This window comes from Cryptotermes secundus, unplaced genomic scaffold (assembly GCF_002891405.2).
Source record: "Cryptotermes secundus unplaced genomic scaffold, Csec_1.0 scaffold55, whole genome shotgun sequence".
Taxonomy (NCBI): Eukaryota; Metazoa; Arthropoda; class Insecta; order Blattodea; family Kalotermitidae; genus Cryptotermes; species Cryptotermes secundus.
Genome location: NW_019740654.1, coordinates 48,564 through 71,739, shown reverse-complemented (window position 1 = coordinate 71,739; position 23,176 = coordinate 48,564). Strand labels below are relative to the sequence as shown.

General features: G+C 36.5%; 1 protein-coding gene across 1 annotated transcript in view; it reads left to right on the top strand.

Annotated features, from left to right (window-relative positions):
* LOC111872313 (kinectin) overlaps positions 1–19,611 on the top strand; it is a 79,013-nt gene extending 59,402 nt beyond the window's left edge. Inside the window, exons 13-19 of the mRNA XM_033754643.1 lie at positions 545–697; positions 4,247–4,258; positions 7,530–7,682; positions 8,119–8,283; positions 9,532–9,594; positions 13,491–13,565; positions 18,536–19,611. Coding sequence (XP_033610534.1) covers positions 545–697; positions 4,247–4,258; positions 7,530–7,682; positions 8,119–8,283; positions 9,532–9,594; positions 13,491–13,565; positions 18,536–18,556 — 642 coding nt within the window. The 3' untranslated portion in view covers positions 18,557–19,611. The remainder of the gene's footprint in view (positions 1–544; positions 698–4,246; positions 4,259–7,529; positions 7,683–8,118; positions 8,284–9,531; positions 9,595–13,490; positions 13,566–18,535) is intronic.
* The last annotated feature ends 3,565 nt before the right edge of the window (positions 19,612–23,176 follow it).

The following is a 23,176-nucleotide window of genomic DNA, read 5'->3' as shown; positions in this document are numbered from 1 at the left end:
ATTGGTAACTGGTAGTTCTGTTTCTTCTCGTGGTAGCAAATGCAGAGATGTATCCTTGTTTATGTTTGCTGTTGGCTATTTACGGGAAGAGCATTGTGTTTCAGGAGAGATTGTGGTTTGAAAATATCATAGTTAGTGAAGTGTAAAGTACTGGAATCATATTTGCAAGAATATAATTCTGTATGGGGTCAACATGTCACAATATTTATTAATTTGCTAGCCAAAATATATCTCAAGAAAATAATTCAAATAACCTCCAGTATGATTTAAACTTTATTATCACAATTATATCTACTTTTCTTACCATGCAGATGACAGAGTGGAATAATCTCAAAATTTAAAATATATCTCTTTTAACAAGTAAATAATGCAAATTGACATGTCATATATGTGTTTTGGTGTTGATGAAATGACAGTTCAGAGAAAACGGGTGTAAGTAATGAACCTTTTATCTGAAGATTATTCAAGCTGTACTATAGTTATTATTTTGTCATTCCATTTATGACACTTTTCTATTTCTGTTTTCTTGTCTCTGTTTTTGCAGGAAGCACTGTTGAACCAACTCCAGAACCGTGTTGAAAAGGAAGAAGGAAGATGGCGCCAGCAGCTGCAGATCAAGGAAGCTGAGTTGGAAACAATTAAGGAGGAGAATAACCAACTGCAGCAGTCATTAGAACAGCTCCAGAGAACAGAAGAGGTAAGAATGTAATTGACATGCTTGATTCAGTTTCTGATGTACTTACTCTTTCTTTTGACAATGTTTTCTGGCCTGTGGAAGTGGATAATGTAGCGTATGGATACTGTTCAGATCTCAGTTCACAATTCTGATTTATTTATAGTAATTTAAGATGGTATGGATTTTATGGATATTATTGTTGTTTAAAAATTAAAAGTAATGTTGTGGCAGCACAAAGCATGTATTTGCTCTTCTGTATCTTGGAGATAACTGCTGTAGCTCTATGGATATGTGTGTGAAATTTGGCTTGTCTGAGATGGTAAACACATATACAGAGTATGCATGGGTGTACTGCTGGAGATGAAAACTGCAATATTTCTAGAATGTAGCAAAACTGGCCTGCCACAGCATGGTGTCATAACCCAGGCAGTAAATACATCTGTACATCTACAAGGCTATTACACTGGCCCTCAGATGCATATGGTTCTCAAAATGACGTTTGTATTTTAGATGTTTCCCATCTTTATCATTAATCTTTTTATTGTAATTTTTTGTTGATGAGTTTTGTAATATATTTTATATTGGAGACCATTTTGAAAAGCATGTGCCATGGTACTGACAATGTGGGTGGTATTTCTGTTCTCTTCACCTTTATATACCTGTATTCTTTTGTGTACTTGATAGTGGTGTGAGATAATGAAACTGCTTTTAAAGTACTGAACCGTAACTTAACGTTTTATCTTTTCCAAGTCTGAGTAACAAAAATTTAATTTGTGTTACTGAAATATTTAAATACAATAAATGTGACAGTTTTTGATAACTATGCAGAAGTACACAGTGTTCTTTATTTATGCAGCCTCAGGTAACAGTTTATTTGCCTAATAGTGGAAGGCTGATTTACTATTGCTATGTAGTTATGGTAGTAAGTGAATGCATGTTACACTTGCATAGAGAGACTTCCTGTTGTGTGGCAGAAACATCTGCCACCTCTCAGTTCTTATCCTATGGTTAAAAAGTTATTTGTAGGAGTTATTTTTAGGATGTCATTTGTCAGGTCATTACTACTTAAAGAGCAAGTAACTTGTGTACTCAAGCGGCCTCCATAGTCTTGGGGTAACATTCCGACCTCATGACTCAAGGTACGCGAGTTCAAACCCGGCAGAGGTCGTGGAATTTTTAAGGGCGGAAAAATTCAGGGAACAAGTCCTCCAGGAGGAACTTTAAGCCATGGGTCCCATGTCGTAGAGATACGGCACGTAAAAGATCCTCATGTCTCTAGGAGACCTCTGAGCAAAATCAGGCAAAGTTTCCTGCCCAAGTAGTTTCCAATGCCTCCGGTAGATGGGGAAGTATCTGGTACCACTGCCAGAAGAGGGCCAACCTCGCTGGCAGAATGGCGCTGATAGCAAGCACCAGTACTGGAAGGTATGGTGACAGTAGAAATTAAAGGGGGACGCACAATGGACCAATAACTGGTCTAAGTGCATGGGGAAACCCACACCCTCTAATAATGAATGAATGAATGAATGAACTTGTGTACTCACATGTACAGTATGTCCTGTTCTTATAGTCCTGAAGCATTTCTTTTTAATTTTGTCGTTTTATTTTTAGTGTGCATTACATGTATTGGAACTGAGCCTGCTGCCTTTTTTTTTTCTTTTTATTTTTTACCTGTAACAATACTAATATGATAGCCAGGAGCACTTCTTGTAGTACAATCAACATTTAGTACGAAGCTGGTTCATTATTATAGTAATTTTTCACAATAACATGATAGCCACTTAAACACAAATGTGCACATTACACCATAATGGATGAAAGCCTAATAAATCCAAAATTTTAGGCATCCCTTATATGAAGATGATGTGTGCACAGAGGTTCATGTCAAAGAAAAGAGAATTGCCTTCTCTGTTGTTGGTTGAGTGTTTGCTGAATCTAAGCACAGGAGTGAGCTACAAAACAAACACTGCAGTTGCATAGAGTTCATGTCATTCCATGATAGAAGGCAAAGTTTCCATGACGCATAGTATATGGCTTTCATAATATGGAATTAAGCCTCTATTTAGCTTGCTATCTAATCATATCATTTACTTTATTAATTAATTTATGAATATATTTCAATTTTAAAAAATGGAAATACAGTAGAACTTGGTTATAACGTCATCAAAGGGACCTAAAAATAGTGTCGTTATAAACGAATGTCGTTGTAACCGAAATGGGCACTTCCACAGTAGACTTATGTTAGTCACGTAAAAATCTACCAAAAACCGAGTTAAAATGTTGCATTTTTTAGTGAAATACGTAGTTAAGTACAGAGTAACGTAACATTAACGTGGAATTAATATGGATTCTCCATATTGTTTGTACTGTAGAATTCACCAAACCAAATTCGCGGCATACATCAGCTTTTTTCCTTCCAGTTTCTATTTCACGAATCACTTTAACTTTCTCTTCAATGCTTAAAACTTTCCTTTTCATTGCCATGTTTTCGCTACTGCACTTCTCTGGGTTTAGGCAGGAACACTATAGGGTAAGTAGACAATGTGAGGTCCTGTTAGACGAGATTCTAGGAAAGGAATGCAGTTAACAACCTGCCGCGTCCTCTTGCACTATTCACGCAGTCCCACCCCACACCCTTGTTTTCGCATAAAACCCACGCTCCTCTTGTGCCCGCGGTCATATTCTTCCAGGAGAGTCACGTCAGCAAGTAGAGAAAGTGAGGGTGGGCAGACACATCGAACTTTCCCACGATATCAGAGAAATTCAGGAATGAAAATGACGTTACATACGAGGTTGATGCATTTGTACATGTCGTACTAAGCAAGGTATAAAAACAGTTGCTTTATGAGGAATTAGTTCGTACCATTGAATATTTGACGCAATAGACAAGGTGTCGCAGAAACCGATGTTGCTATAACCAAGTTTACTGTAATCCTATTACCACAATACTGGTAAAGAATTTGATGAAGTTAAGAACGTTCAATGAAAACAAAATATCTTGGTCACTCACAGTAAACTTCTGATTATCCAGTATCCAAGTATCTTGAATTTTCATCCATCTGGCATAAATTTCAGAGAAAATTTTTTATTTTTAAAAAGTTGCTCGAAAACGTATTTTCAATTCACATATGTTCACCCACCACATATTAGTTCTCCCAGCTGCCACTAGCAGCACTACCTGTTGTCCTCACTGTTACAGGTGCTATTAAATAGAAGGTAGTTGAATTTGTGATCACATTATATTATATGTCTCCCAGATCTGTCACTGGTCAATCCACTGTGTCACTTAGGAATACTCCCATGCAGAGACTGAAGTTAGAACATGTTATTTTAACTTTGTATTGGGTTTCTATAACAGCTTTGCTCGTGCATCTGCAGATACATGTAACTGACACACTATATTTCCATGCATGCTAGATAATGGGGAGTTTTTTTGTATTGCCAAAAATCTATTTTTTATGGTATGTTCTTTTCTAGTTTCTAAAGCATGGGGTAACTTGTTACAGTAAATTGTTATTTTGGTACAGTTCGGACACATGGTAGCTCTCTCTCTCTCTCTGTCTCATGCAGGATGCTTCAGAGGTATGTGGAGTGGAGTTTGCCTTTAGCCGTATTCAAAAATCTCTTCCATGCATCATGAGTGAGGTATGGTAGTGTGTTTTTCTCGCAGTATTATCCTCCCTCATCTTGCTATGCCCCATTCTTCATTGTGTCACACATGGGCTTTGGTGCATTACGAGCTCATACAAATTACAGTACACATGATTGGTTATTTGCAGTTGAAGTCTGATGTATTTCTTCCCATGTCAGGTGGCCACATCACAAAGTTAAATAAGGAAAATGGGATGAATATGTAGGATTTCAGCTTATTAAACAAATTCATGAGATTATGGTTTCTGTCTGTAATGTGTAGTAGAATTCTGATGTGGTGAGCCAGTCAGTAAAATCAGTCACCTGTGATTGTCACTGTCAGAGTTTAATTTTCGGTCTTCTTCAGTCACTGATTGCATTACATTAATGCTAAAACATGAATAAATGCAGAGTTTTTATCATGTTTTATTTGACCCGCATTTTCACAGTATGCATGTGGGAAAAAAATTATAAAGAATTTGAGGTTTTCATAATGATTTTGAAGAGTTCTGTCTTCTGGGATATAATGTTATATAGGCCGATGAAAGTCAACTGATGTTTCAGAGAAACATGTCACCTCCATCTTCATAGCTGAAAAGTAAGCTAAGCAAGAAAAAAGCATGTAGCAGACAGCCAGCAGAGCTCTCTTGTTCTCTTGCAACTGGTGGTGGAAGCCGAAATACTCAGAGAGAACCCACCCCATTTTCACTTTGTCCACAACACATCCCACATAACCTGAACCTGACTTTGGATCAATCTCACGCTGCCACAGTGAGAAGCCATCCTCACCCATATTGTAAGAAATCAGTGAGAATGAGTTGAAATCATGAAGGTTTAATATTTCTTATAATTCTGGTCACCTGAAGTCATTGTTAGGATTAACATATGATATTCAAGATAATATCGCATACACATTTGTGTTTATTATATTTATGATTTATTGTTGCATGAATTGACACAGTTTTATTTCTTATTGCATGAAACCTTGCTGATGTCCCTGGTGCATATGTTTCTGTAAGCTTACTGTAGAAAAGTCTTTAGTAATTTCCGTAGCTGAGACAGAGATCACTTAATTATAGTCTGCAATTAATTAGAACCAGTGACAAACATGTCATGATAAATGTACTGCATTTGGATTGTGATGTTCAATTAACATTGATTTTGTGTTGGTGAAGGTCATCTTAGTTATCGCCTGTATCCTCGTTTTGTCTCCAGCCTTCATTTATTGGATCTTGTAGTTGAACTAGTTGACATCCAGCTGTTTCTTGTCAGTATTTGATTTACTGCCTACAGCTGTTGATCACATATTTCATCCTGACTGCAGCAGACATTATAACAGTAGCACCCTGCTGTGCCAGTGTTTCCCTGTGACTTTCCAAACAAATTTTTTGATAGTGCCTGAACTTACGCCAAGACCACTTCCTTTCCAAGTCATTATTCACAGTCATCCAATCATTTGCTACTATGTTGCATGAATTACTGACCACATCATTAAATAAACTACAAGAAAATATAAATAAATAAGTAGATCATGGGGGCAGGGACTGGATTCAGCTGACTCAAGATATAGTGTAGAGGTGAGCTCTTAGGGTAGTGAATCTTCAGGTTCCATAAAAAGCAGCAAATTTCTGGACCAACTGAGTAACTGTCGGGCTGTCAAGGAAGAAATTGCTCCATGGAGAGTGTTCGGTTGTTCAATTTATTTACGTTCCATAAATCCATATACAGGGAGACACCATAGGATATGGAACAAGTCAAATACAACATTGTAATCTGTACAATAACAGTCCAATTGAAAAACCAGTAAGATTACAAGCCACATAAATATAAGCCAAATGTACCCATGCATCACAATTTGAGCTGTTAACAGAAACAATGTCGATGAGTACATGACTAATACTCGTAAGTAATAAGATTATAAATTACATAGATACAAGTCAGTTATACCTGTGCATCACAATTTGAACCTTTTGTCAAAAACAGTGTCAGTGAGTACATCATACTGTGAAAATTAAGGGACATCATCCTTAACCTTTATTGTACCAGGTTTAAATCTTTCCCATAAGAGCTCACAGCCTGAATTAAATGATAGCATTTAATTAAAACTGTGTCCTGAATCTGAAATTGTAAATTTCTCCAGAATTGCGATAAAAATGTTAAATAAGAAGTGTTGTAAAGTAAACAAAACATAGATGCTGGCACTGCAGAAATTTCAGTGCAATTATATTATTCTGTTACTTTATCATTTTTCCAAAAAATAACCTTAAGCATGAACAGTCAGTGTCAGTGCTTGTGTGATGCGGTTTTCTTATCAGCATCCACTGTACCAGATTTATGTACTGGCATTGTATGTGCTCAATGGAAGTAACTGAATCAGAGTGTATTTTCTGTGAGACAGAACTGCCTAAATTATTAGAGCTTCCATTTTAAGAATCTGAAGTAATGTAAAGTTCCATCCTATCCATGGACAGCAAGGTCATTTTCCATGGTAGGTACAATGGTCAGGGCATGAAGGTCACCATTTACTTTCATCTTATGACAAAATTAAAAATGTATGGAGCTTACCTTACTCCCCTGCTTGATTAAGCACAGAGACAACTTTACCTTTACAAGTATATGTGCAACAGTACAACAGACCAGTTTTGCACCATAGCAACTGAATAACTAAACAGAAAATTCATTACAGTTTTTGAGTTTATGTATGTGAGTATAAGACTTATTTTGTTCTTTCTTGAAAGGGGGACACATCAGTTCTGCATTGAAGTGTCTCTTACCTAAAAATGACTTGTCTTAGGAGAAGAATTTTTTTTTTGCGTGTTGCAAAAAATGTATTTGGTTATGTAACACACATGCAAGTGATTCCCTGAAAAAATTGCTCTCTTTTGATATGTGATGTGACCTAGTTTATAGATAGTACCAATATTTCTGAGGAACCTGCTTCCCTTGTGTTCAGGTATCCTAAAATTTGATGTAGCAGGCTCCTCCAGAGTGTTTGTACCTGTATACCAAACTGCACATTGTCACTTTCCAGAAGGCAGTATTCTTCATAGCCATCACTGAGAATGTAATATCTCACATGTAGATACATGTTTTTATAAGCTTTTCCTCTTTAATCATATCTGATTATGTCAGTCGTTGTTTCTGATTCATCTGTTCTGCATTGAACTGTGTGTATTAACTCTGTGTGGCTGTTACCTGGAAGAGAAGAGTCTTTTTGTTTCAGATGCAATCAAAGTTGCAAGACTTGCAAGAGAATCTGCAGACTGAAGAGGCAGAGAAAAGAGAACTTGTCCATAAATATGAAGAAATTCAAAACCGTTGTGATCAGCTGCAGGACCAAGTGAATTCAAACCGAGAGCAGCAGCATGAAGGAAAGGTGTGTGATATCTTTATCTCATATCTTATGAAAATACTAAATTTTTATAGTGGTCAGCCACTTCAGTTTATACACTGGTGAGCCCTAAAGCCTTCTACAGAGTTCATTTGAGGAGGCCCCATATGAGACCATATTAGCAACAGCACCATTTTCTTTCTTTAATAAAGAGTTTCTTTAATAAATGTTTCAGAAAAGGGCACAAGCAAAATACTATTTATATAGAAAGTTGTGGTTATCATAATTAAAACTGAAAACAAGAACTCACTTTACTGCTAATTCTTAGCTGAAAAATTCTTCTTTTTAAACCCTCTATACTGTGTTGCTCTTCACACTTGATATTCTTTATTCTTAACAACCTTTTTTTAATTATTACAGAATTTTCTATGCATTGTTTTTTGTTGTGATATTGCAGCCAGTATTAACTATTGTTCCACAGGAAAAGGACTGCCTCGCTTTAGAATTAAAGACTGAACAAGAAAAGAATCAGGATCTGATGAAGGAAATAGTGAAACTAAGAAGTTTGGTCCGGATAGGTCAAGACTCGTTGATCCAGGAGCAGCAGCTAGTACAGCAATTGCAGAAGCAGTTGGATAACTTACATGTAAGACTTGTAACATTACGGCACAATAGCATTATTTGTTGGGTCTCGTAATGTGTGCAGGTGATAAAGACACAAGTTGTTTTTATGCAAATTATAAATTGTTAGTACAATAAATTTTAAATTGTATAAAGTATTTCTTAGTCCAGTGAAATCTTGATGGGCAATCACTCATTTCGGTATAGAATGAACTTCATCAGATTGCATTCAGCCACCGCAAAAGCTTCACATCTAATATATTTCAACCCCTTCCCATCTCTGTGTTATCTGTTTAAATTAATTTTGTTATTCAAAAAATAAACTTTACAGAAATTTCACAGTAACATAAATTATTTTCCTATAATGCACATATATGATCGATTAATGAATTGAAAAATTAATTCAACACAGTTTTATTAAAACTATCTTTCGGTTTTATTGTTAACATTGTTCATAGAGCCAAGCAGTGTTAGGATCAAAGAAGTAATCTTGTTTTGTGGCACAGTAGAAATGAAATTGGAAATTGTATCATGTTACCAAATTTTCTATGAGAAAATTTACCATTCATAAGACCCTGGAAGTACAAAATAGATGAACTACATAATTCTAAAATTGTCACAAATTTGCATGTTTTCATGAAAATTCTTCATTTGTAACACTGTTTGAACCTTACAGTGAAGTTTGCTCTGGCAGTCAGTCATGTGGATCAGTTATAACAATAAGAACATATATCTGTATATTGTCATGCATATGAGTTTGACTATGGTTGGGGTTTATATTGGTAATCAGATTTATTCACCACTTATACAACTCTCTACTACACTTCACAAATCATTATCACACACAGACTAGTGTTCTCAGTCTGTTGCAGTCTCCACTAGTCATTTCCGGCTAACAGCTTCTAACTGTGGAGAATCGTCACCTTCCATGCTCACTTCATTGCCTGCTGGCTCCCAGCTACACCGATTAAGTCTTCTCTTCACAGGCACCCTTACAACTGACTCAGTGCTTCAACTAACTCCCAGGCTGGTGGCCGTCTCGCACCAACCTGCTAGTCTTCTCTTCACAGACTCCCTTTCAATTCACTCCTCGGCTGGTGTCCTTGCTATATAACCCCTTGGCACAGACCATGTATAAAACATCATTTCCAACAGTTCATCTTTTGTTGCGCACAATCTTGTTGGCATGGGAACCTGTTTGTTTCACAGTCACTACCTAGTAATGGGTCTACACACTACAGTATGTAAGAGGATGTTCTTTTTTTTTCTTTAGGGGATGAACCAGAACCACAATGTAGCCACCAATGGACCTGCCCCTGAGCCTTCTATAACTGAGGTCAGTAATTAATGTCAGTCATTGATCGACTAAACATCACTCCTGGACTGTATCATGTGCTGCTTTTGAGTATATGTATGATTTTATTATGTACAAGTTGTAAATTTTGTTTGAATATGTTACAGCTATAAGCAGAGACTTTAAATACATGAAAGACTGACAGAATATGAGATGAATGAATTTACTCTATTCCTAGTGGTTCAGAGTTCACAGTGTGTGCTACTAGTGTTCCTGTCAGTGCAAATCATTGGTTATGAGTAATTATTTATGCATCTTCAGATGCAGATTAACATAACTACACAACACTGACATACACACACTTACAGATAGGTGGTGGCTGTAGCAGTTACTGTTGTGTAATATCCCATGGGGTCATATTCTGTCTCTGTCATACATGCACACGCGCGCACACACACACACACACACACACACAAGACCAATAAGACACCAAAGGTGATCCCTGAAGATCAAAATGCGTGCATCAAAATATAAATGTAAATGATAACATTTATTCATTTGATGTGATAAAGGCTTGTTGGATGAATAAATAATTTCATTTTGCTGCTACACTTAACGTTTTTACAGAACGAAAATTCATATTTTTATTTCACATGTTGCCTAAACCAGAGGTTTTCAGTCCTTTCGAGTATGCAGACAGCTTATTCAAAGGACTAGAAGTATGCAGCCCACTGATTAGTTAGCCAAATTGCCTGTTATGTGTGGTAATTGATGTGAGTATACTTCCTAATAACAAAACCACCCTCACCGATACAGAACAAAGCTTATTCACAGATTTATGTTCTACTGAACTCTTAATGAGGTACTCTTTTAATTTCACATGCAAACAAGAATACATATATTGTGGAGAAGAAATCACAGAACTGAATAGAAAATGCCATTTGAAACCCACTGTTGACATTAACACTTGGTGATGTTCCAGCTCTGCTACTACAATAGTAACTGATTGAACTGACTGCATTTGTCAGGTAGTTTTAAAATTATGAGTCCACTTAATATTTTGCCTAGTTAATCTGGTGGAAGTATTACAAAGCAGAATTTTTTCAGTCATTCTGTGGATCTCCCAGAGCATCTTTGTCTGGGTTGATAGTTTGTAATATTTTTTTCGATAACACCAAACTTCCCAATTTTTGTGCAGAGTCATTTACAAATGTTATTGGCAGAATGTGTTGCCCTGTCATTTTTTTTTATTTTATTGTAGAAAAAAGTACATCTCATGACACATGTTGCTTTAATTATATATTGTAAGTAGAATTGGTGTGAAAATGAAAAACCGGTCTTATAATGAATAAAACACTTCGAAACAGAGCTTTACCAATGTCAGATTTACTGTCTCCAGTTTTTGTTCTCCATACAGCGTCTTGTGAGGCATAATTTGCTAATTAAACAGAAATCATATATATATATATATATATCACTGAGATTATTTCTTTGTGGTTCATGGTGCTGATGGTGTTTGGTATAGGATAAATAGGTGGGAAGGGGGCAGTCTCATTTTGCAAGCCAGAAACATGATTATTTCCCCATGATCCTTCTGTAAGCTCATGCACATAATATTTGAACAGATATGTATGAACCTGCCATGTTAGGTGGGTCCCTTGTCACCATGGCATGGCGTGTCCTCAGGTTCCAGATGGAGGAGACAGAACTTTAATTGACCCTAGTAAGGAAGTTGGTCTAGAAGTAAACACAGAGAAGACTAAGTATATGTTGCTGTCTCATCACCAGAATGCAGGGCAAAATAATGACACGAAGATAGCTAACAGATGTTTTAAAAATTTGGCACAGTTCAGGTATCTAGGAATGACAGTAACAAATCAAAACTTGATGTAGGAGGAAATTAAGAGGAGACTGAACTTGGGTATTGCTTGCTACCCTTCAGTCCAGAAACTTTTGTCTTCCCATCTGCTGTCTAAAAAACATAAAAATTAGAATATGCAAAACTATAATTTTGCATGGGGTTCTGTATGGGTGTGAAACTTGGTCTCTGACATTAAAGGAAGAACATAGACCAAGGGTGTTTGAGAATAAGGTGCTGAGGAGAATATTTGGACTGAAGAGAGATGAAGTGACAGGAGGTTGGAGAAAACTGCATAACAAGGAGCTTCAAAACTTGTACTCTTTGCCAAGTGTAATTAGAATGATCAAGTCAAGGAGGATGAGATGGGCAGGGCATGTAGCACAAATGGGGACAGAGTAATTATGTAAGATATTGGTGGGAAAGCCAGAAGGAAAGAGATCACTGGGAAGACCAAGATGTAGGTGGGTGGACAATATTAAAATGGATTTTATACAAGATGAGGTGGTATGGACTGGATCCATCTGGCTCAGGATAGGGATCAGTGTTGAGCTCTTGTGAACACAGTGATGAACCTTCAGGTTACATGAAATGCTTGGAAGTGGTTTAGTAGCTTCTCAAGAAGAGCTTAGCTTCAAGGAGTTAGTTTAGTTTATGTATGTACATGACCATCCTAAATCAGTTATGTCATTCTGTACAGCAGGCATGTCAAACTCAATTTGTACAGAGGGCCACCTCAGCCCTATAAATAATAGTCCAGGGCCACACTTCAAAATAGAAATATACATTAGATTTTGATACAAGGAAATTTAATTCTAATTATTATTTAGGAATAATTTCAATATAATTACCTGAAGTCACATATCTTACAGTTGTAAAAAGCAAGAGAGTGCCATTTTTGACAAGTATCAAACAGCTTTTCAATATGTAAAAAGAGAGATTACACAAGAAGTTATGTTAGAAATAGCAAAACATTGAATTTCCTGCATCCTGCTAATTTATATCTGTGTGAGACTTCTTGTCTTCTGGTCTGTTGGAAAATTGTCTTTACAAAAAATATTTCTACTAAAATTTTAATATTGATTTTAATATCAATTAGCTCTAAAAGTTGAGGGGCCGCACTTTGTGGCTATGGGGGCCGCATGTTTGACACGGCTGCTGTACAGTATATTGAAGTGCATTTGGAAATTAACCTTCAGATTCTAGAACATGTGAGAAGTATATGCATGAAAGTGTAGAGATAGATGGGCCATTAAATGTAAGTAAACTATAAAATTACAAGTCATTGCCAGAAAATAATAGAAACCTAATATCTGGTTAATTTATTAATAATTACACTGTCGCATACAGCTCTTAAAACTTTACGGTGAATTCTGCATGTTTGGTCATGAATTGACAGTGTCATCCTAAATCAAGGAGAGTTGATACATGATGAACCATGATTATAAAACTGCATAAGGTATGATCAAAGAAGAAAATGTGATCCACTTATAACTTGAAGATAAAACATGAAACAAGACGCCAGCAAACCTGTCGAGACATATTAACCTAGATAGAAGGATAAAATAACCAAAAACTTCCAACCTTTTCATCAGATCAAACGGTTTTAATTACTTTGAATTTGACTGCATGATTTTAAAATGTGATTTGTACATGATGTTATATCATAGATAATGTATGGATACACTCTTCATGATGGCATGAATTTACAATGAAACACGTGGGCTTTATTTCTGTGCAGGTTTTTAAATATTTTAATTTGATGGTCCAGTTAGCATTTAATACAGTGAATATGAAGAACACTGAATATCTCTAGTTATATTTAGTACCATGTAAATTGCCATGGAATGTTCAAAATTTAAGACCTTTTGACCTTACCAGCTATATGCCGCTTTACTGAGAGACAAGTTGTTGTTCCAAGAAATGTACCCTTTTATTTACAGTCCCATTGTTGTCACATGGGAACTGAATGTGTAATTGGCCTGTCTTATCCGTCTTTTTGTCTTGCAACTGTAGTTACAGTAGTTACTAATAGCTTGTTACAATTCCCCATGTACTAACTTGCTTGACAAACTTTCAGTCCCTTTTCACATCACCACAACCTTTGTCTGAAACATCACTGTTGGAGAAAAGACCCAAGACTAAAAAGAAAAAGGTAGGAAATGGAATGGAATTTCCTCCTACCAATAATTTGTTTGCATCTGAAAATATTTTCGTTTTTCAATTAGCACCCAGTGAGTAGCAAGCACAAAATGTTTTGCATGGCCTTTAAATTGATGTAACTGTAACAGTGTAATGGTTTTATTATTTATTCTGTACCAACCTTGCCACCTCAGTATTCTACCTAACTATGTCTTCTTGTTTCCTAAACAGACGACTAGGGAAGCTTCTGCTAATCAGCGAAGGTTTACAGGTAACTTTGACATTGTCAGCAATGCTAAAATATGTCTGGAAATGGGAAACAGTTACATATGTCACATAAATCCCTTTTTAATACATAACAAATTCTTGTTGATTTGGGTCCTTATGTCAGTGAAGAGATATTCTAAAATATTAAACTTAAAATTGGCAGCCCTGTCTACATCTACTTCCTTCTGATGGTAACATAAGTATATAAATACTGTTGCAACTGCAAGGAAAATGAAGGATGAGGAGCTGCATATTCAAATTTTTCACATCTTTAGCATGAAGTATGAAGTTAATTAAAAAAGGCCACAGTTATATTGTAAGGATTAACAATTTATGGAGCAGTTTCTCTCCCACCATCCATAAACACTTGTGCTCTTGAGATTAATTCTTTGTCCAGTTATTCACAGCAGTACCGCTGATCACAACACTGCCCCCCCCGGTCTTCTCCTGACTTCTCTGAACTTCATTGAAAGTGAGCTGGAATTGACTGTTCATTCACTCATTAACTGAACTGACTGACTGTACTCTCTACTCACCTAGCTGCCATGCACTGCACTGAACTACATTGAGCTCTTGCAAGAACTTGACTGCTATTGTTTTAAGCATGTCACCCAGTCAGAAGCATCTAGCAAGTTTTTGGGTGACCTCAGTCTTTGGTGTCAACTGAGCAGCTTCTTGAGCAATCCAGACATTTCAAGAGGTGCACACATTCCAGGCAATGCAGTCCACCCCATTCTCAGACCCCACGACACTGTTATTGCATTCTCTGCTTTTTCTTACACCCTCTTCCTATTGTAACTATGGATGCTGGTACTTTAGAGAAGTGCTCTCTTCTCATATGAAAACAGCACCTTTATAATTAGTTGAACATCCTTTATGGCCTTGGTAATTGTTCTGTCAATACAGCTAGAAAGTAGACAGTAGGAATGGGTGATGAAAGTACCAAGGTTATGTATGTATATTACCTCAGTATAGTAAAAGCATGACAAATATTTACAAGGAGAGGGCATGAGACTTGTGTTGGAGGATTTCAGTGAAAATGGTATCAGTGGATAGTATACAGAAAATAAATAAAGAGACACATTTTGCCCCTTGATCCAGTGGACCATAATTTCTTAAATATAGGCTTTAAAAGTTGTCTCTTTGGTATGGCAACAATATAAGATAACTTGTTCAATATATAAGACTAATAACTGATGGGATAACACTGCTGACTCTTAATGCAGAGGTCGTGAGTTCAGTCCCATATACTCACCTTTACCCAGTATGTAATATATGTATATACTGTATGTACATGTGTCCAGATTTAATTTTGGTTATGTATTAGTTTCATACATGGTGTGTAAAAAAATTTGTGAAATTAACTTTAAATAACATTGTGCTTGAATGTACTCAGTGGAGGCTTATCATTTCCTGGCAAACTGTATATCAGTTCATGAACTTATCATTTTTTATTTTATGATGTCAACCTAAATGATGTTTGTATTTGCTCACTGCTTTGGGTGAAGAAAATGATAGTAGGTATTGAATATGGTACTTATATGAAGTGTGAGCACTGTCGTTAACCTTTACAAGATTGGTCGACCATATGTTGATCTTTACATAATACTTGCTCTCAGCATGGTAGACCATAAGCTGGTCTCCTTGGTATTACCCTTAGTATCCCTGCAAGAAACATGCAAAATAAATGTTATGGTACTTTTTCTTGGATATGAAGAGTACTACCTTCTGGGATGTTACTTTATGCAGTATGGTAGAAGTCCAGTGATGTGTTGGACCAACATACTGCTTCCATCTTCAGGGCCAATATGTAAGCCAAGTATGCCACCAGCAAGATGGAGGCAGTAAACAGAGCCTGTGAAGAGTACTGTTGTCTCATATGTAACACCGTGTAATCTGGTAGATGTTCACTAATGTTTCAGAGGAATATACTGCCTCCATTGTCAGGGTCAAAGCTTAGGCCAAGTGAGAAACCAACAAGAAATAGGCAGCAAGCAGAACTCTGTGACATTTGTTTCTCTTGCATGTGGGACTGCCCCGCAACAGTTGAATTTTTTTCTTGGGTTGTTGGATAAGCCAGGCTACAAAAATGAATTGTCCATATATAGCTTACATCGATGTCCCTCTAACTTTCTGTCAGTTTTTTGAGTTGCATATGTTGCTATCGCATCTACTGTAATACATGTCCTGTTCTTCCCTGTGTAGACATCCATGTCATAAATGCACCTCGACATGTAACACAATTTATAAGGTATTCTGAAACACATATGTCCCTTGGATATGCATTCTTTTTTAATTATCCTCCCCTTGAAAAGGGTGTAATATTTTGAGTATTTTGGATTCGGAAAGTTGAAAATATGTCTCAGTTTTCATTGTTTCTCATATTTGGGATCATTATTATGAAGAATGTTGTCATTGTTGGAAAGGCGGAGAAATCTAAGCATGTGAATGAATCTGTCACATCTTATTGATTTGCCGTAAAAGGGTGCAAACAACTGTTCAGCAGTCAATCAGTTTTTCAGATGGTCATGTGTTGTGTCCCATTTGAGTGACAACTGCTAGAAACAGAAAGATTTCAGAATCAGTGACATCAGGTACTGAAGAATGTCTGTCATGAAAGAAATCCAAGTGTGTGTTGGCAGCAGCTCATATTCATAATGAAGTCCATATTTAGGCAACTAAGGCCCATTGGATAAAAGGGCAAGACACGAGTCTCTGTTTTCCATCTGCTTTCCATTAATCCCATTTTTGTTGAAGTTCCTGACCAAGTCTCACTCTGTCCTTGCTAGTGAAGTAAATTAGTACAGAAGATAAACACTGGTTATTCCTTGAATATATCTTTTGATCTTGCTAGGTTTTCCTATTCTCATTTCATTCAGGATGTAATTTACTCCAGTTTCATATTGGGGATTAGTTGATGTGCTTCCTTAAGTGTATTTTCATTATTTGCATTCTGTTACTGGTACTGACATGACAAGTTCAACTTTTAAGTAAAGAAATTGGAACCAGAAATAAGGCTCATGTTCACATATAAACATATCAAGCTAAAAGGTAGAAATTACATTTATAAAAGTAATTATCTATTTCTCTTCTTGAATGGGGTGGTACACAGCTTCCTTAATTTTTCATTGCCTTAGTACTTCAGTTCTTACTGTTTGTGAGCATTGGGATTAAGATAAAAAGCGATTCCTTAAGTTTTAATAAAGGCTGCCAGGAAATTATGAACTAATTGCAAATCTGAATTCCTTCTTCATGTAAGAATATTTTGCACTTTCTGTTGCCTCATACTTTCCTGTTTTACTCTAAATGTATTAACAACACCTATATGTCTTTAGAAATTCCAATTGAATCATTCTGAAAATGTTCAGTTAATAATTTCATAAAATTCCATTCTAAATGGGAGTATGACTATGTTTCTGATTCACCTTTGCTATTTGGTAATTTGGGAAAAGCTTGAATGAGGTGTATGATCAGTTGTTGCACGTATGGTCCTTGGTTTATTTCCAACTTATTGAATGTTTTGTCATATTCTGCATGGAGAATCAAATCTTTTGCATGGAAATTTAATTCTTCATTCATTATGGTTTTAAACTTTCAGGTATACAGAATGCTGAAATGTTCACTATTTATCTGTATTTGAAGTGAGGGGTGCTGACACATGTTTTAATTGTAGTTGTTACACTGTCTGTGTTTCTTGTTGAAATAAATTTAAGATCTTTATGAACTCTAGGTTCATTCTTAGTTCTGGAATGAAGCAAGTCACATTGAGTGGCGTATAATGTGCATTTCTTTAAATTGCTTATGTTTCTGTATTTGTAGTTTACTCAGTGATGTTGTCAGTAGCCTAGATTATTTATTGTGTAATTGATAGAGTTGTGAATAGAACAATGTTTGAAATAATGTTCTATTGAGCATACTACAGTAAGTACCAAAACCTTTGTTTTTGCTAAAACTGTTTGAAACAGAGCTTTTAAAATGTTTTCAATTATTCATGCATCCTTCCCTGCCCTCTCACATTACCCCAAATAAAATAATTAATCTGTTCAGATATGGGATAAAATATAAGTATAGTCTAGAAAGTACAAGACAGGAAAAGGTTTGGAACTTAGATACTTTTTGGTTCTGCCTTTGTATGTGTGTGAAGTAGAAACTGTAAGGTTCAGCACATAAGGCCTGCAAAATATGTGGAAGAAGAGATAGTATCAGGTATGTCACTCTGGTTTCTTCACTGAGAGAACAACACATACAATAACTTAAAGAAATTTTTGTGACGTGTTTAGGTCTGTCAGCAGTATTCAGAAGAACCTCAAGTTTGTAGTACATCAGTACAACTAATAACACGAAAGATGTCCATGTTTGGTTTTTATAATAATAAAGATACTCTCGTCACACTAAAGTGGTACTGTTTGGCAGATAATTAACAAAATCTCCGGCCTGCAAAATTATTATTTTCGTGGACTTAAAAGATATAATTAGTTTGCCGAAAATCCTACAGATGATACTACAAGCACATATTTTGTGTAGTTATTTAGTTGACTGTCAAATGGCTTATGTCCCCCCCCCCAAGATATAGGTTCTGGCAGGTTGTCATGCATGGCCTCGGGAGCTAAAATATTCTATTAAGTATGCACTCTAATTACTTCCTTGCCTTCAAATAAAATTTCAATCAAGTAATATAATGTGTGTTTAATATGTACTTTCTTCTCTGATTGGCAGGGTGGTTCCGGAAAAAAATAACTCCAAAGAAGACAGTTAAACCAGACTCCTGGGTTGAATGAGACTTTGTCTGATAGTATATTGTGCCGTGTGATTGCTGTTAGAGTAACATAATAGTTCTGAAACAGTACTATTCAAGAGGGTTTGTATGACCACATGTCCTAGAATATGTGTGTACGTGTGTTTGTATGTATGGATATCAGTCAGTACATCACTGGCTGAGTAGTGAGTGACTTCTACACAAACTGCTGGGGAGTTGGGTTACATATACTATGGTGCTTAAAATTAAACCACTGTATTTGTTTTGTATGTTCACTGAACTGGACATGCATGCAAGAAGACATATGGGTTTCTTGGTGTGATAAATATATAGGAAATGGATGTCCTAAGAGATTGAGGGGTCATGAGGAGGGATGTTGAGGAATCTGTTCCTCACTTGTCTGAGAGTACTTATTTCTCAATTTCATTTTCTTATTTTAGATTCCTGTAACTTTTTATATGGTATAACAGATAATTGATGTTAATAATTCATGCATTGGGTTAGCACTGGTAATGTAATTTCATTGGTGTAGCACAGTAGTGAATGCCTATAAAAATATTTTTAATAAATAACAGTCTTTTTATGTAAATTATAGTGATCAATTTAAAAAATGTTTTCAGCTGCCAGACTGAAGTATTGTATTTTAAGTTCAACATGGAGTAGATTCCTTGTCTGTATAACTGTTTTGTGAAATTAATATTATTTAACTCAATACAGAATAACACATTATGACTTAAATATGAGAAACAGAAAGGTAGATAAAATAGAAATTGAATTCTAGGATAGTTCACCTATAATGAATGTGGGGACACACAGCAAGGCCTACACAAGACAGTGTCAGCACAAAATGAAAACCAGATGGCTCAAAAATGAGAAATCATCCATATAGACTATTGCAATATTGTTGTGTTTACATCAGAAGCAAAAAAGAAAAAAGAAAATTCAGTAATCTGCAGTATGATTTTTATGGCGAAACTGAATACTGTACAATTGTATTCCTACAATAAAGAGTATGCACATAGTGGAAACTGGTTAACAGTATTGTATCAAGATATGTAATTTAATGTATAGAACCTTATTTTTCAAAATAAGCATGAATAATGACAGGTTCGTTTCTTTGTTACTATGAATGATGATTAGTAAAACATGTGGTTGACTGTTACTAAAATAGACATTTGATCATTGGGATAAAAATGTGGTAAATTTGACAGTGAAAAAATTGTATGCATTTTTCTCTGGAATTTTTATTCTTGTCCTCCAATCATTTTACCAGTGCAATAGCTATGTAGATTCAGCCGTGTAGCAAATTCTGCATCCTCATTGAAGCTGCTGAATGCAAATAGTCATGCAGAGACAAACAAGATTTGTTCACAAATCCCCCCTCCCAAATAAAATGATTGTACACTTAATTGTGGAAGACTTACATATTAAATTTTGACAAAATCTGTGGGATACATGGAAAAGACCATTTATGGCCTTACTGTATGTAAGTAAGCTTTATTAATTAATTTATTTTTTGGATCAGTATGTTTGAAAATTGAATTGCCCAGTAACTTTCAGTGAAAGCCTCCTACATGGAATTTCAGTAACATATGGGATACATGGAAAAGTCTGTTTATAAACTTATGTAAACTTAGGCTTTGCTATAAGTTATATGGCATGGAGTCAGAATTTCCCAATATTGAACTTCAACAATACCAGTGAAAAGGTGTACAGAGCACAAGGTAAAGTCCATTTGTGGCCATATGTAAACTGTGCTGCGTTATAGATATATATGGCTGAAAATCAGAATGCTAAACAACTTCTGATCAATGTCTTCAGTATCAAATTCCAGTAGAATCTGTGAAACAATTTATGGGATACACGGGAAAATCCATTCATGGTCTTATTAAATTCCTTATTGAACTCTCTGATATGGATAAATATGGCTGCAGATGAAACGAACTTTCAGTGAAAGTCTCTTGGATGAATTTCAAGAATATCTTTCTTAAATTGAAAAGAGCCACTATAACTCACCTTTAAAAAATGGTAACGTTTTTCCTGTGCTTAACTAATTAAGCACTACGCCATGAAGGTGTATGAGGTAATGGATGTATAGATCCACATTTTCTTGACCTCGGCACTAGATGGAGGTGAGTGGTCAGCTTCATGCCCTTGCCACTTTACCCCTGGGGAAAGAGCCCTCAACACCCATTGGATAGGAGGCTGGGTGAGCCCCAGAGCCAGTCTGGATGACATGGAGAAGGGAAAATTCTTGACTGTACCGGGACTCGAACTCCAACCTCTTGGTCATCCAGCCCGTAACCTGTCTCTGTACTGACTGCACTATTCCAGTTCCTCATAACTTACCTTAACCAAAATTTAATATTTCTGGAAGAATTTCAGGATCCTACCCCATAAATTCACATGGCTGCTGTGTTGATATTATTGATGGCAAAAAATGAAAAAGCATAAAATTGGGGGCGGTCTGTTGTTTGAATTGGTACATTTGTTTGTGTTGAATAGACAAATGTAATTTGTTAAATATGTTAGTTTTGCAACAGCTTTATAAGGCCGCGCCATAGCTCAAGCGGTTAGTCGCTGGCTTCCCACCGTGGCGGCCCGGGTTGAATCCTGGGTCTGGTCAAGTGGGATTTGTGGTGGACAAAGTGGCGCTGGGGCGGGTTTTCTCCAAGTACTTTGGTTTCCCCTGCCATTCTTAATTCCACCAAATTCTCCATCATCATAATCACCCGGGGCAGGCTACAATAGGCCAATCAGTGGCGGCCGTGCCGAGTGGACCCAGTTGGACTCCACCCCCACTAAGTGAATTGAAAAGAAATTAATTACATGTTTTGGTGATAATTATGCACCATTGTCAGACATTTCCGAAATGAGATATGTAAAGGAAGTTCCACTTATATAGAAGGTGACGCGGTATGGACGAGAGTGTCTATCCACTCATTTATAAGATGTGAATAAACTGAAAATAAAAAAAATCCTATATGGTATAAATAAAACTATATAAGAGATGTTAAAATTTGCCACATAGCAGTGCTGTAACTTTATTAACTATTTTAATAAAATTGATGTTTGAAATATGTAATGAACTGTGTTTATCTCTTCATCCAGTCTGATGTACCAGTTCATGTTTGTGCATGTTAGTGGAGCAAAAAGCATTACAGATATGTGAATGTGAAGAGGAAGTTACTAAAATTCAATGCCAACATAAATTTTAAGAAGCACTGCTTCACAAAGAATTTTAACCCCTAAATATGCCAACATAAGGGTGCTGGTTCCTTGTGTGGATTATTCTTCAACCCTGAAGATGGAGAAGATATGTTCTTCCAAAACGCCAGTTGACTTTCAATGGACTGTAGGACCTCATATCCCAAAAGATAGAACTCTTGAAATCATCGCTCATTTACTTTCCACAGATTAGTTTTACTTCCTCAGTAACCCCTGCCCATCTAGGAATTTTGAAAACACTATCTGCCCATCTTGTCTACTGCTTCTGCTGGTTTCGTGCACAGCTTACTCTTCGACCCAGAAGATGGAAGCGGCCTGTCCTTCCGAAAGGGTTGGCTGTCTGAATTATAAGACGTTACAACCCAGAAGACCATGTCATTCACTGATAATGTACATGGGTGCTGCCAGGATTCTTTCTAGAGAGTTAGCCAGAAAGTTGCTTACTCTTATACTTAAGCCATTTAAGACTATTTTTGTTGATCACCCAAGAATATTCAGGATATAAGAATAATATAAAAAATACTTCTAATTTTTATTATTAATGTTTGGTATACATCCTTCAGTTTTTCGATTTTGATTCCCCCCCAACCAGAATCCAAGTGGCAGATGCCTGGTTATCCCCCTGAGGGCTCCTTATGCTGTTAGGCATTGGCTTACAGGTTGGCAGGCGTGTGGGCAATAATTACAACCATGCCTTACTTGAGGTTTCCATAAATTGTTCTTTGTTTATCTTAATGAAGGGGGATACACTGTACTTACATTGATGCCTCTTGCTTCCTGTTCCAGTTTTTAGCACCTTATGTTATGCCCACAGGCTTCAGTAATGGGCTTAGTGATACGTGTGTCTTGGAACATGCAGAGGTGGTACTTAAGCTGAGACATCAGTAAGCCATGGCACACTGTAGGGAATCAGTATATGCTACAGACTCAAGTGATGTCTGTCATTTGTTTCTCATATATGATGATAAGTTGGAAGTTTTATGACACACTTGGGCCAATGATATTGTGACATGACAGCTTAACAGGAGACATCATCCATTGCTAAGCAGTGGCACAGTAAGACCAGACCAGGCCATCAGTTAATGACAGTCAGAGACAACACAGTTGAGAGGCAGAATGGCCAGGGAGTAGATATGGACGGCTAGTGATGCCAATAGTTTCAGCCATTGGTTAGTTGAGTCAGTTGCAGTCATGAGTTGCAAGCCAGCTGTCATCCAATGACATGAGCAGAAGATCTGTTACCAAGGAACCCACTGGTGAAGACAAAGATCTTATGTGCGCTGGAGTTGCAGTGATCTGTAGAGTGCAGATCCATGGAAAGGTTATAGTTGGCTATAGTTACAACTTACATCGAGTAATGAATTACCAATCGA